Consider the following 16,081-nt stretch of genomic DNA (forward strand, 5'->3'; position numbering starts at 1 on the left):
CTGTGAACCCTTTTGTGTGAAGTGGATTCCCTTCAGTCCGAATCAGAGTGTATTTCAAAGCCCGTTGGTGTGGGTCCGGGTGATTTTTCGGGTGTCCGGTTTCTCCATGTTCGCGGTGACTCCCTCATGGAAATGCAGCTCTGTCCTCAGATGGGATGCGGAGCGGCTGTTGCCGAGGTGGTTCCGATGTTGGAAACGCGGGTTTCTCTTGGATTGATCAGAGAGGACTGGACGGGTTTCTTTATCAAGCGCTCCCGAGAGGATTGTGGGATGTGTTGCTGTTTAATATAACGTTATAACTACATTAATAACATACGCGTACAGACACCTTACAGTACGCTGCTAAAGATTAATAATCACACGAAGCTGAATAATGTATAAAGAGATATTAAAAAATAAAAAATAAAAAACATGGATGTTCGTTGCTGAGAGGGCAGATTCACATCCCAGCGCTTTGGTATCTCTGGGTTTGAAACAGTGCTCCATAAGTGTAAAACCTATTATTATTATTATTATTATTATTATTATTATTATTATTATTATTATTATTATTTAGTTTTATTTATCAGATATATAAAAAACATATTATTTCTGTTATTTGTGTGTGTGTGTGTGTGTGTCTGTGTGTGTGTGTGTCTGTGTGTTATATTAAACTATAATAATGTTCCACTGCGGCTCTCAGTGATGAAGTTTTATGATTGCTTCAGCTCACATTCAGCAGCAGTTTCTTCAGGCTCTGTGATTGACATATAATCTGACCAATGAAAATGCAGAAAGGGTGGAAACGGTTGTATTATTGGCTGATCGCCGCAAAACACCAAAAATAACGTCTGATAGCTGGTGGAGGAGGGAGCAGGGAGGAGGGTGGAGGGAGCAGAGAAGGGAGGAGGGAGCAGGGAGCAGGGTGGAAGGAGCAGGGAGGATGGAGGAGGGAGCAGGGAACAGGGACTGATGAAGCAGGGAGGAGTGAGTGATTTGAGGATGGGGCAGACAATGACTGTTGCATATTTCAATTCTATTTCTCTCTCTTTTTTCTGCCCAGTGAATGAAGTTGCAGTTTACGGTCTGCAGGCTCCAGAGCCAAGGAACAGAGCTGAGTTTTTAAAATGTAAGTCTGTTTTCACTGAAACATTTCATTGAAAGATGTGTCACTCCATTGAGAGAAGAGCTAACACTACAGAACAGGGAGGGGTGGAGCTTGAGGGCAGCAATTATTATTATTTATTAGTAATTGTGAAGCCATTAATCTACACTCCTCTCCAACAAGTATTGGTTCAGATGAATACATGCAGAATGACTGGGGGAGGGGCATTTGTTGCCTGTTTTTCCATTCAGACCTTTCTCTCTAAATATCTTGGAATCCCTGAATAGATAATCATCCCATCTTTTAATACATGTACAATGCATGTGAAACCAGTTGTGGGGTAAAATGAACAGCTATCCCACCCAGTCATCCTGTGCTGGTAGGAAATGTATATTGCAGTATCACTTCACTTGTGGGATGGATTGCTCATTAAAATATTAGACAGATATTTGAAGAGTGGTTGATATTCTATTGAAGATATTTAGTAAGCAAGGGGTCTGAGTGAGTAAAATGGCAACACATACCCTGTAGGAACATTAATTGAACTGTAATTGTATGCAGAGTTGCATTTGATTGGTTCCAAAAGTTTGATAAGATCGAGGAATTATAATGAACAAAACAATCAAACAGCAAGAGGGTTTAATTAATAGCAGCAGTTTATTGAAGACAGAAAAATAAAAAGAGAGAACTTATCCAAAGTCAGAAATAAATCTCAAGTAAGAATTATAGATCAAATCTATTGATTATCAATCTTAATTATTACAGTCTAAATATACTTGTCTATAAAAAAGCAGGGAGGAGGGAGCATGCAGGAGGTAGCAGGGCAGAGAGAGGAGGGAGCAGGGAGGAGGAAGCATAAAGGAGGAAGCATAGAGAATGGAGCAGGGAAAAGGGAGGAGAGAGGATGCAGCAGGGTGCATGCAGGAGAGAGGAGAGAGCATAAAGAAGAGAACAGAGAGGAGGAAGGAGGGAGCCTACAAGAGGGAGTAGGGAGCAAGGAGGAGGGAGCATAGAGGGAGTAGGGAACAGGAAGAAGGGAGCATGGAGAAGGGAGTAGGGAGGAGTGAGCATATAGGAGGGAGCAAGGAGTAAGGAGCATACAGGAGGGAGGACGGACCATAAAGGGAAAAGGGAGGAGGGAGCATACAGGATGGAGGAGGGACCAGGAAGTAGGGAGCATACAGGAGTGAGCATGGAGTAGGGAGCATACAGGAGGGAGGAGGGAACAGGGAGCATACAGGATGGAGGAGGGACCAGGAAGTAGGGAGCATACAGGAGGGATCAGGGTGGAGGGAGGATGGAGTAGGGAACATGGAGGAGAGAGCATAAAGGAGGGAGACAGGAGCATAAAGAAAGGAAAAGGGAGTAGGAAGGATGGAGGAGGGAGCATGGAGGACGGAGGAGGGAGGAGGGATCATACAGGAGGGACTACGGAGGCGGGAGCAGGGAGGATTGAGCATAGATGGAGGAGGGAGCATGGAGGAGGGAGCAGGGAGGAGGGAGCATATAGGAGAGAGCAGGGAGGAGGGAGCAACAGGACAGAGGAGGGAGCATAGAGGAGGGGGGAGGCAGCAGGGGGGGGAGCAGTAGGGAGCATACAGGAGGGAGCAGGGAGCATAGAGGTGGAGGGAACAGGGAAGAGGGAGGAGGGAGCATACAGGAAGGAGAGGGGAGCATACAGGAGGTAGCATGGAGCAGTAGGGATCATACAGGAGGGAGGAGGGAGCATACAGGAGAGATCAGGGAGGAGGGAGTATAGAGGAGGGAGGAGAGAGCATGGAGAAAGAGAGGAGGAATGAGGGAGCATAGAAGTGGGAGGAGGGAGCATAGAGGAGGGAGCAGGGACTGGTCAAGCAGGGAGGAGGGAGTGATTTGAGGACGCAGCAGACAATGACTGTTGATTTTCTCAGTGATTTGACTTTTCTAACCGTCTCTCCTCTACCCGTCTTCTTCTCTTCTATCAGATTCCTGTCAGCTCACACTGGACCCCAACACAGTGCATAGAAACCTCTGTCTGTCTGTATGGAACAGAAAGGTGACACGGAGGAGAGAGACCCAGAGATATCCCGATCACCCAGAGAGATTTGATCGCTGTGCCCAAGTGCTTTGCAGAGAGGGTTTGTCTGGGACCCGCTGTTACTGGGAGATTGAGTGCAGTGGGGAATGTGCTGATATAGGAGTCACATATAAAGGAATCAGCAGGAAAGGAGGGGATGATTCCTGTCGCCTTGGATCCAATGACAAGTCCTGGAGTTTGTTCTGTTTTGATTCCAGTTACACTGCCCTGCACAATAACAATCACACTGCAATAACTGCACTCTGCTCCCCCAGAATAGGAGTGTATCTGGACTTTAATCCCGGCACGCTGTCCTTTTATGGCATCTCTGACACAATGACCCTCCTGCACAGATTCCAAACCACATTCACTGAGCCGCTCTATCCTGGGTTTAGGCTTCATTGTTTTGATTCCTCTGTAACAATCTGCCAGCTGAACTAGACTGCTTTGTGTTGTAAGAAACCCTTTGTATTGAACTCCCTGTCTGTCCTCTCCACTCCTCGGGTGAAGGGAATGTTCAATATGACACAACTTTGGATGAAAATTAGGGGGTAAAACGGCACCACCTGCAGAGCGAAACGAGGTGAATTATTTACATAAGAACATAAGAAAGTTTACAAACGAGAGGAGGCCATTCAGCCCATCTTGCTCGTTTGGTTGTTAGTAGCTTATTGATCCCAGAATCTCATCAAGCAGCTTCTTGAAGGATCCCAGGGTGTCAGCTTCAACAACATTACTGGGGAGTTTGTTCCAGGCCCTCACAATTCTCTGTGTAAAAAAGTGCCTCCTATTTTCTGTTCTGAATGCCCCTTTATCTAATCTCCATTTGTGACCCCTGGTCCTTGTTTCTTTTTTCAGGTGAAAGAAGTCCCCTGGGTTGACATTGTCTATACCTTTTAGGATTTTGAATGCTTGAATCAGATCGCCGCGTAGTCTTCTTTGTTGAAGACTGAATAGATTCAATTCTTTTAGCCTGTCTGCATACGACATGCCTTTTAACCCGGGATAATTCTGGTTGCTCTTCTTTGCACTCTTTCTAGAGCAGCAATATCCTTTTTGTAACGAGGTGACCAGAACTCAACACAATATTCTAGGTGTTTTAGCATTACTTCCCTTGATTTGTTTTTAGCAACGAATGGATTTCACACGAAGTAACTGTATTTAATTTCTTTTTTAAGAATTGTTATGTTTTATATATATTTTAAAAAATGGCATCCAATATTCAGTGCTGTAACAGTTTTTAAAAAAGTGAACTTAAGTTTGCTTTATTGTGTGTGTGTTTTTGTTTATCTTTGATTTCCATAAAATGTTTGTTCTGTTTATTTTTTTCTGATTTTAGTAATGGGATTTAATAAAAAAATAGTTTGATAAACTGTGACATTTTCTTATTTATTAATATTCATTAACATAGTTTTTCAAATGAGAATGAGAAAGAAAGAGGGGAATGAGAAAGCATTGTAAAGCACAGAGAGGTCTGGTAAAGCATAGGGAAGCATTGTAAAGCACAGATAGGTCTGGTAAAGCATAGGGAAGCATTGTAAAGCACAGAGAGGTCTGGGAAAGCATAGGGAAGCATTGTAAAGCACAGAGAGGTGTGGTAAAGCATAGGGAAGCATTGTAGAGCACAGAGAGATGTGGTAAAGCATAGGGAAGCATTGTAAAGCACAGAGGGACCTGGTAAAGCATAGGGAAGCATTGTAAAGCACAGAGAGGTGTGGTAAAGCATAGGGAAGCATTGTAAAGCACAGAGAGGTCTGGTAAAGCATAGGGAAGCATTGTAAAGCACAGAGGTCTGGTAAAGCATAGGGAAGCATTGTAAAGCACAGAGAGGTCTGGGAAAGCATAGGGAAGCATTGTAAAGCACAGAGAGGTCTGGGAAAGCATAGGGAAGCATTGTAAAGCACAGAGAGGTATGGTAAAGCATAGGGAAGCATTGTAAAGCACAGAGAGGTCTGGTAAAGCATAGGGAAGCATTGTAAAGCACAGAGAGGTCTGGTAAAGCATAGGGAAGCATTGTAAAGCACAGAGAGGTCTGGGAAAGCATAGGGAAGCATTGTAAAGCACAGAGAGGTATGGTAAAGCATAGGGAAGCATTGTAAAGCACAGAGAGGTCTGGACTCTAACCCTGGGCTTGAGACTCAGCTCAGTGATTTGGATTCCTGAACAGCTTCTTAGTAAAGGTATTATTCAGCATGCCGCCGCACCGTGAACTAATAAGAAAAGACTTTCAGTACCTGGCAGGCTCTTGTGACATATCAGACGGGTCATTCTCTTTACTCCTTCTTCTTCTCCTTGGAGTCGGGTCCATGCCTCTCTCTACTGAATCACTCGTTCCTCAGTTAGCTGTGTTTCTCCTCTGCAACACAATTGAAACAAGTCCGTTGTTAAAGAGTACAGCGCTTCAAATGTCATTTTTTTTCTGTTTCTTTAGAGCGGCCTCTTATCTTTTCATGCTGTTTGAAATCATCCCGAGCGCTTCTTGTTATCAGTTACTCAAATGCTGGGTTCGTTTTTGGAAACGTCTGTGTTGCTAATGGAGTGCCATGGGAGCATTGTATTTTAAACAATTTTGTATCAATTAAGATTATGTTTCATTTTGAATGATTCATTTTGAACTTTAAATATACAGGTTAATACTAACAGTTACAACAGCACTTAATAGGAAAAAAACTATGATCTTTTTGTATGTTTTGTCCAGTTGTTCTGCTTGGATTTTGGTGTCTGACCAAATTTATATTAGAGCTTGAGTTTCTCGCACTGTTCATGTCGTTAGGGTTACCCGATTTGCCCTGAAAAACTAAATAAGATGTTTTTTTTCTCCTAGTCACTGACGCAGTACCAAAATAACAGTATTGTGCAGTAAAGAAACAAGGACCAGGGGTCACAAATGGAGATTAGATAAAGGGGCATTCAGAACAGAAAATAGGAGGCGCTTTTTTACACAGAGAATTGTGAGGGTCTGGAACCAACTCCCCAGTAATGTTGTTGAAGATGACCCCCTGGGATCCTTCAAGAAGCTGCTTGATGAGATTCTGGGATCAATAAGCTACTAACAACTAAACGAGCAAGATGGGCTGAATGGGGCCTCCTCTCGTTTGTAAACATTCTTATGTTCTTATGTATTTAACACAATAATAGTTTTACCAAATTATAGTGGAATAGTTGTATGCTTGTGTCTTTAGAAAATATCAGTTTACAAAAACTCCCTTATTTTGAAGACTCCATGTTCACAAGTATGCGGAAGCCCCTTTGGCAGTCAGCATACTCTGACATCATAAGTCACATGACCGGAACCTGCGTGACGTCGAGTTATTTTGCTTAAACATCAATAATAACCAAACAACGAAGAAGAAGCAGCGAAAAGGATGGAAAATACAAAGAAAAAATGATGTAGCCTATCATTGTGATAAGATGAAATATTGAAGTACCTTGACAAGATGTTTTGCAGGTACGCAGTTCCGGGTCGTACCGGCTGAGTTTCAACTCAGATTATCAGTATTATATTTATGTGTGTTATTATTATTATTATTATTATTATTATTATTATTACTACTACTACTATGGATATAGTTTTATTATCCACTATCCTCAACAATACGAAGTATAACATCGACTCGCACAAGCGCTCCTCTTCACTGTAGCTGAAGCGAACTGCGGGTCAAATGAAACAGGAAGTAAATGTCTTCAAAGCAGTTCCTTGGGTTGGGCAGCAGCTGGTTCATGACGAGAGAAAAACACAGACCTCTTCAGAGACATGCGAGTCACACACGACTTTAAATAATCGTGGGTTTGTCTTTATCTCACCTCGCTCGGCTCGCTGACAAGTCTTGACAGCCCGCTATTAATAATGAACCGGGGAAATGCTGAGGTCCCCATGCAGCTGTGGAGACATCTTTGTTTCCTCCTCCTTGAAGTCATCTCCGTGTCTGTATCTCCTAAATCACTCGTTCCGCAGTTAGCTGTGTTTCGACTGTGAAGCACAACTGAAATCATTAAGGAGGGGAGCACAGAGCACCCCGATATACTCACAGCAGAACAGCCTCCATTCACAAAACCTATAGCAACGCGATCATTAACGAGGGGAGCACAGAGCACCCCGATATACTCACAGCAGAACAGCCTCCCTTCACAAAACCTATAGCAACGCGATCATTAACGAGGGGAGCACAGAGCACCCCGATATACTCACAGCAGAACAGCCTCCATTCACAAAACCTATAGCAACGCGATCATTAACGAGGGGATCACAGAGCACCCCGATACACTCACAGCAGAACAGCCTCCATTCACAAAACCTATAGCAACGCGATCATTAACGAGGGGAGCACAGAGCACCCCCATATACTCACAGCAGAACAGCCTCCATTCACATTCCCGTGTGTCTATGCTATAGTCTATAGCTCTAACACTGCTCCGAAGTTATTTCAGATTGAATGAGTGTCGTGATTTAATAAATGCAGTGTTAAAGACGGGCACGATATGTAATGAAAGTGTACCATACAGTCCCATGACATTCCCCGCGTCTTCCTCGGTGCCCCCTCTATAAAATTGAACGCCTCGTTGCCAGGTCCAGCTACAGTATATATATAGCCAGTGCTTAATGTGTAAAGAAAGAGGAGCCGGGGCGAATGCAATGACAATAATACCGTCCTGAAGAAGCGCGCATTCAAAATCATAACACGTGTATTTGAAAGAGTATTGCACGTGCTAGTGTTAGATGATTACAATCACGTGTTCTGCATCATATACAAAGCAGGAGTGCTGCAGAGAAATTAAGCAAAGGCAACCGCAGCCCAGATAATAAATACAAAAAAGCATGTGTACACGTTTTGTTATAGTTTTGTATTTGAATGGTTTAAAAAAAACAAACACATTAAAAGGCATTCCGAGGACTTCAGAAGGACGACATAGATTAAAAAAAAAAAAAATCCACCCCCACACGCGCATTGGTTTGCCCCGCGGTCTGCACTATTATCAGTGATGTGTTTGCAACAGAAGCCGCTGGTAGATTACAAAAAACATCAATTGAACTAAGGCTAGGTAGTTGTGATCTTAGTATGTTTTGATTCCCTATTAATTAAATTATATTAATTGAAAAAGCCAAGAGAGAACCAGATCGTTATTTTATTTTTGTTGTTTTGGTTTAATATAATATAGCAAGCTAATGTTCCTATTGAAGTAGGCTACAATATATTTTTTTCATTAAAAAGTTGGCGTTGTTCTTTGTTGAAATTAATGTTCAGCTTTCATATTTTGTTGTATACTACTCATTTAATCAAACCAAGTAATGTAAGAAGTTGCTTGTATCGTTCATGACGTTTTTCAAATCAAGGAAGCTTATTTGAGTTTATAAAAGACAATAGCGCAGCCATGTTACTTAAAGGCGCTCAAGCTGAAATCGGAAAGTAATTTAAAGTCGGCTAAAAACGTGGAAGCGGATTGTCTCTTTAGCGCGCACGCAAGCGCTTGCAGACTTGAGACAACTGTGTTGAGAATTTAAAAAGAAAGCATTTTATGAGATTTTCAACTCGAGGTCCCGGGAATATGACTCTGCACGCCAAGAGGTTCCGGGGCTGAGCCCCGGCACAAATTAAGCACCGAGTATAGCGATGTAGAAACAAACGATTAATTAAATATCCCAGCCGATGGAAATTCAAACTTCAATTCAAGGCCAAAGCTATTTCAGATTAAATGAGTGTGTCGATGTAATACATGTACTGGAAAAGACGGGCACGATGAAAGCGAGAAAAAAGATATATATATATTTAATCCCATTTCCTCGTGTCATTGTTCCAGATAGTACAGACTTGTGTTAGAGCAGTGCTGCCCAAACACGGTCCTGGAGAGCCCCTATCCAGTAAGTTTTGTAGGTCACCCTAAATCGCTAATTTCTAAAGACTGGGAACACATGGAAGTTATTGATCAATTAAGCAAATCATTTGTTCAATTAAGGGAACTCTGGTCATTGGGCCAGTTTACATCCTGGGAAAATGTCACGACTTACTTGTTTACTGTCATGACTTATTTAAGGTGGTACGGTCTGGATTACAATTTTAATTAGTTTTGGTTTATGTTTAGTTTGAATACAAATGTAATACATTATACAAAAATCAAATACAACATGAAGTTTCAATGCAGGAATTGTTAAATTAAACAAACCAAAACTATATAAAATTATAATTCAGCTGTACCACCTTAAATAAGTCATGACAGTAGACAGATAAGTCATGACATTTTCCCAGCATGTAATCCAGGCCATTGAGGGCTGAAAAGGGTAGTTCATTTTTTGTATAAATGATCTCTAAATTATCTCTCAATTACTTAATTTAGCAAATCACCTGCTTAATTGATCACGATGAAATTGGCCCAGGTGTTAAGAAATTAATGATTAAAGGTTACCTATAAAACCTGCTGGATAGGGGCTCTCCAGGACCGGGTTTGGGCAGCACTGTGTTAGAGAGTACACCTGTGTTTTATTCGTCTTGCTGGTAGCTAGCTAAGTCATCGCTATCAAGGTTTGTGTCTCAAAGCAGCGCATCACCTTGTGTTTCAAAATAGTTCAGCATTGCGTTCACCGCAATTTGTGTTTTTGTCTAATTAATCAGAAAATTATTATTATTATTATTATTATTATTATTATTATTATTATTATTATTTGTGAGACAGCAGGGAGGGGGTTAAAACCTCTCTGCAGTAAAAACATGTGCGGAATGCACATTTGCATTGTTTTATTAGTTTAATTATCACCCGCACCTGGTTAATTGTAAATTAGAGCCAGGTGCAGGGTTTAAAAGACAGCCAGGCTGTTCGGGGCTGCCATGAAGTAAGAAGCCCGATTGTTGGTATAGTCAATCGTATTGAGGGGGGGGGGAAAAAAAAAAAAAAAAAAAATTTGTAACTGTGTTCTTTTTGTGTTTGTGTTAAACTGTGTGTGTTTTGTTTTTAGCCGGTAAGCAGCTTAGCTGTCCGGCTTATTAGTTAGGTTCCTGTGTGTTCGTTAGTGCTCGTACAGAGCTAGGTGTTTGTTTTGTATTTGGTTTTTGTGTTTATTAAAAATAACGCACCAGCGCTTAAAAATCCATTTCGTGTGTGCTGGGTCAATTTTTAAAGGGGCAACGAACCCGAGTGGGTGAGTTTTGTTTACTTATTATTATTATTATTATTATTATTATTATTATTGTAGCAGGTCGCTACTTTGTGTTTTGTGTTATCGTTTTAATTCTGCTACTTTCATTTTTAGAACGCCCCCTTATCCTTCGTTTCTTTCCCCGCGCCAATCAGAGGATGATTCCCTTTACCTGGATCATTTAAAAGGCTGGTTTTACAGACAAGGTGGAGCGGAATAGGAAGCAGGATGTCAGGGAACGGGAGGATGTCTTTACGGCGGCAGTATGGTTGTGCAATGGCGGTGTGTTTAAAATGATTGTGTGTGTGTGGTGTGCGAGTAGCGGCAGTAGTACTGAAGTAAGAGACATGAGTAACCCAATTTGCTTATGATCTTCTAGTCAGCTACAACCTTCGTTGGTTGTCGTGAAATCCTTAAAGGGATTGACTAGTTTAGAACTTACTGTTTCAAAGCAGCAAGTTTGTTTCCATCACGTGGCCGGCTACTCTTGGAGCACCACACACGTGATAATGCCCTGACAGGCTGCCGTTCCCCAGAGTAGTTTGTGTTGTAAGCTTGTTTTATGACTGTTTTTATTAATTTTCTGTAATGATTAGACTCCAGTTCGCAGTATCATTATTTGATGAATGATCTGCATTGTCAACGATAACCTACTTGTTTTGTGTGTTTTAAATAAATGGAATAGTTAATTATAATAGTAATGTGTTGCACTTTGCACGTTTGTTTTTATTGGTTTGTATATGCGTGATTTAAAGAGGATTGGTGTATTTGATTTGTTTATTTTATTGTGATTAGTATTTATTAGCATTTTTTTTGCACAGTTAATTTGTTGCTGTTTAAGTTTTAATAATCCGTCACGTCCTGCACGGTTATACACTGTCGTTGGTAGTAATTGCTTGTTAATGTGCATATCTATGATCTGAGTTGGTGTCTCCTCCAAATAAAATCTGGAATGATTTTTAATCGTTGTAGTTTGTGCTCCTTCTATCCCAGTTCCACGCCCTATAAAATAAAATACTTAGACGTGTTTTAAACTAGCGTTTGTTTTAATTCTGAGGGTGGAATTCCCTCGGTGACGTAGTCAGGCTGTTCTTTTTGTGTGTTCCGTGGCGCTGCCCCGCTCTGTCTCGGCGGGCAGGTGCTTCATTTAAAAAAAAAAAAAAAAAGTCTTAGAAAATAGCAGTTTACAAAAGCTCCCTTATTTTGAAGACTCCATGTTCACAAGTATGCGGAAGCCCTTCAGTGTTGCCACATACACACCCTAATACATGAGTATTATAACAGCAATACTAATTAACAAAGAAAGAGAAATCAAATGCTTACAGTTACCGACTGCACTGGTCTTGCACCTCTGCATACCCAGAATTACACAAACACAAACATGAACTTTATACATTCCGCTTTGGGCCAAAGAGTCACACCAGCAATACTGCACTGGTCTTAGCACAGCATAACCAGCACTCCAAAAACAGAAAACTGAACTACATAAATTTCACTGTGTCTCCAATTATCCAGCAGGATCCGCTAGGTGCTGTACAGGCTGGAATCAAAACTGACCAGCAGTTCCCGGGGAGGCTACGTTCCCTCTGAGACTTTCATTTAGTTACCCGCTGTGACTAAAGCAACTTTATCCACACTGGAAAAACTGAAGCCACTAAACAATACTGTATACAAGTTAAACATACTGTTTCACAAGGCAAAAAAGACACGTGCTTTATTTGAAAACACATAAATATTTAAATGCCAGACCTATATCGGCCTATATGTAAAGTACACTTTAACTCTGATTCCCATTTAATAAATGCCAAACTTAGTCCCACATAAAATAAAACGTCAGTACAGGTTTCCTAAATTGTGAATAGGTTCGCAGAGATATTCATGTACTGCCTAATCCTTTACATTATTTTGACTGTGACGCGGTTTTCTTTCCACTGCAGGACAGTGCTATTAGTGTATGTTAATATTAATGCCTCCCTGACCAACCGCAGCTCGACTTACACAAGCTTGTACTGATGTGATTAATAATATTAGCAGGATTGTACAGCCACTACTGTTCACCTGGGACTAGCGAGAGTAATATTGCACCGATTCTGAAATTAAAACTCGTAGTGAGACAAACACTACTTTTTAAAAATAATAAATGTGTTTATTTTTTTTATTAAATTGTTCCTCTTTTGAATCCACTCTGTTACTATTTCCAAAATATATTTCCATCACATTTTTAAAGAGATAGCAAATAACGGAAAAAGAAAACAAAACGTATCTGTGATTTTTTTTGAAGCTGCGTGTTTGTGGCTTGTGTGTGAAAATGTTCCTTCGGGGCGGTGGTGTGTTTGAGACCAGACTGCTTCACCTCCCTGTATGCAGGATAACTTGTGACAATTAAAAATAAATAAATAAAATTCGAAAAAAAATAAAGTAAATAAAGAAAAACGAAATAAATACATATAAAACTAAATAAATACATAAACTAAAATATATTTAATAATTTATCTATCTATTTCGTTATTTATTTACTTGTATATTTATTTCTGTATTTATTTATTTCTTAGCAGACGCCCTTATCCAGGACGACTTACAATTGTTACAAGATATCACATTATACAGATATCACATTATTTTCACATACAATTACCCATTTATACAGTTGGGTTTTTACTGGAGCAATCTAGGTAAAGCACCTTGCTCAAGGGTACAGCAGCAGTGTCCCCCACTGGGGATTGAACCCACAACCCTCCGGTCTAGAGTCCAGAGCCCTAACCACTACTCCACACTGCTGCCCCAGTTCAGTTTGGTGAATCGATTCATTTAGTTCATTTGATTCACTGATTCAATGACACAAAACCAATCAATGTAGACCGCATTAAGATTGTTTACGTAGGTTTATTTGAACCGGAAAGAACGAGTCGTTCACGAACTGCACATCACAAAAGCTAGGGAGAATCTATATTTGATTGACTTGATTCATAAACATTAAATATAGTTTGACAAATATAATATATATTTACAATTCTAGAGATAACATAACAGTTTGAACCATTAGCATTGTTGAGCCATCAGTATCACCTCTTCAAACAGCACCTGTAGAACTCCTCTGTTTGTATCCTGGGACACTATCACCCTTCATTTAAATATGCTTTATTTTGCTCTTATCTGCCCCCTATTTTACTGCATTTAATCCTGTACTTCAGAATACTGTAATCTGCCAAGTGTTTAACCCGTAGTACCTTGTATTTAATCATATCCTGATGTAACTATCACTATTATCTGCTGTATTATTGAATTGTGGTTTGTCACACTTGTACTTTGCTTGAACAAAAGTTATTGTATTTCTTGCTCTTATTGTATTACTTGTATTGTAACACTTGAAATGTATTTGCTTACGATTGTAAGTCGCCCTGGATAAGGGCGTCTGCTAAGAAATAAATAATAATAATAATAATAATAATATCGATCTAATTTAATGTCATCTTTAAAAAAAAAGCCAATTGCATTTCTTACGTGTTGTGTGTATATATATATATATATATATATATATATATATATATATATATATATATATATATATATATATATATATATATAATTACACACACACACACACACACACACGTTTGGAGTCACCCATTGTTTTTTACAACAACAAAAAGAGAGGCTCGAACGAGTGGTATTTGTGGAACTAATCCGTGGTATTTATTCAGCACATAGCAAAACGCTGTTTGCCCAATTCCTCTTCTATCCAGTAAACCTTTGGGATTAGTCATGTGATCAATCACACGTTGAAGCACACCCATAACCGCAACATGTGTATTTTATATAAACAAAGTTTAAATGTGTATATATTTAGTATTTACCACAGTAAAACATTTAGAAAATGAATATTTAATAATGTAAAATATAATAAACGTTTAAGAACGTCACCCATTAGAATGCGCAATATCATCCTAAAAGGTCGTTGTATCGTAGCTGATACTACGTGTCACCTTGTGGACTAAGGGGAATCGCCGTCATTATTAAATTATAAAATATTCAACAGTAGTTGTAAATCGTCATGTAATCTTTGTAATCACAATATGTAATCACAAGTTATATAATTAAGCCTTGGGTAAAATAACGTTACAATACCAGTAGATATTTGTATTTATTTATTTTGGAAATTAGGTGTATATCTCAATTATTATTATCATTATTATTATTTAGTAATTTGGCTGACTTTACTCAAGATGACTTGGAAGTATTAATCATAATTTGTGCAAAATAGTTAACTATAGATATGATTAATTTTGTATGTGTATAAAAAATAACAAACACACATAGGCTACAACTAGTAGTGATTCATTTTATTATTTATTTGTTTGGCAGACTTACACAAGGTTACGTACATAGTAAACTAAGAAGAACTGTAAGAAAAATAAAAAAAATAATAATTCTGGTGCACAAACTTGTAATCTGAGTTTCTGACAGCGTGAAGCACCGTCTGGATCATAGATATATAACTATGGTCTGGAGGATGTAACTGACGCCATTTTGGCTCACAAGGCGTTCTTATCATGCACTATGTAAGCGGGAATTTGGATCCAACATGGCACATACGGTCTTCAGTTTCATAACACTCAACGAGTTGCGAGACAACCCAGTTTCCTTGTTACAACGAACAAATCAGCCAGACTCCAGAGGTAAGGAATCACTTCATGAGTTTTGATAGGCTGGTAACTTGACTCCTGTGCGCCACGCAGCTTGTTCATAGAGTGAATCAAAAGAACCGATTCAATGGGGACTCTGATCCGATTCCCATCGTTCATCTTAATGAGTCGTTCAAAAAGAATGATTCGTTCGCGAACTGCACATCAGTAGTGCGGAGAGGGCTCCCTGGGTAAAAATATCTTGGGACGTCCAGATTTTCCCGTCCCAGTTTGGCTACCGCTGCGAACTCTTCTGCTGTACTGTCGTCACTGGTACTGCGTAGAATTTGATGATGAATTATCTGCAAGTTAGTTCTGGCACCTTCATCAATATTTTCATCAGTACATGCCAATATCTGCCCTATTCTTTCCAACAGCCAATCTACTCGACTCAAAATAAAGTCGTCATTTACCGACCCACATTCAACTTGAATTAAAAGCTCCATAATCTTTTCTAGGATAAGACTCCTATAAGTCATGTTGCACACATTTGTAACGTATGGAATATTCACAGCATTGAAACTGTACAGCAACGACGCTGCAGCCCTGACTGCACACCTCTCCGCACTACTACCAGGCAGAGTTAGGAGATCACCGAGTCACTTATTGTCCCGCCCATAGGGCATGATTGACGGTAGCTAGAAAAGATTGTGCCAAAATGAAAAGACAAAATAAATAAATAAATAAAAAGCGAAATAAATAAATAAAAAAATAAATAAATAAACGAAATAAATACGTAAATAAATAACGAAATAGATAGATAAATTATTAAATATATTTCAGTTTCTACTTATTTATGTATTTATTTCGTTTTGTATTCATTTATTTATATTTGTATGTATTTATTTATTTCGATTTTTTTTTTTTTTTTTTTAAATTTTGGCACAAATTATCCTCCATACATTAAGGCAGCCGTTTATCCAACTCCTCCTCTGACACGGTCATATGTAAAATATCCACTAGATGGTGCTATGCTGCTTTTTAGTGATAAGGCTAAGACCAGGGATCCTAGTTTTTCGCAATAAAAAAACAAAATTCTCCAATAAAAATAAATACAAATCCTCTTTATTCCGCAATTAAAATAAGAGGCTAAAATTGAGTCGTGTCCCCGCCCCCGTGTCACGTTATAAGAC

The 16,081-nt window shown here is 39.5% G+C and overlaps 1 protein-coding gene across 2 annotated transcripts in view; it reads left to right on the forward strand.

Moving 5' to 3' along the window:
- The window catches only part of LOC131723167 (tripartite motif-containing protein 16-like), a 32,736-nt gene extending 27,258 nt beyond the window's left edge, over positions 1-5,478 (forward strand). For both annotated transcript variants that reach the window (XM_059016645.1, XM_059016646.1), the window contains 2 exons: positions 1,043-1,108; positions 3,049-5,478. In XM_059016645.1, coding sequence (XP_058872628.1) covers positions 1,043-1,108; positions 3,049-3,581 — 599 coding nt within the window. In that variant the 3' untranslated portion in view covers positions 3,582-5,478. The remainder of the gene's footprint in view (positions 1-1,042; positions 1,109-3,048) is intronic.
- Positions 5,479-16,081: the final 10,603 nt, after the last annotated feature.

The sequence above is a fragment of the Acipenser ruthenus genome, chromosome 53 (genome assembly GCF_902713425.1).
Source record: "Acipenser ruthenus chromosome 53, fAciRut3.2 maternal haplotype, whole genome shotgun sequence".
NCBI classification, from domain to species: domain Eukaryota; kingdom Metazoa; phylum Chordata; class Actinopteri; order Acipenseriformes; family Acipenseridae; genus Acipenser; species Acipenser ruthenus.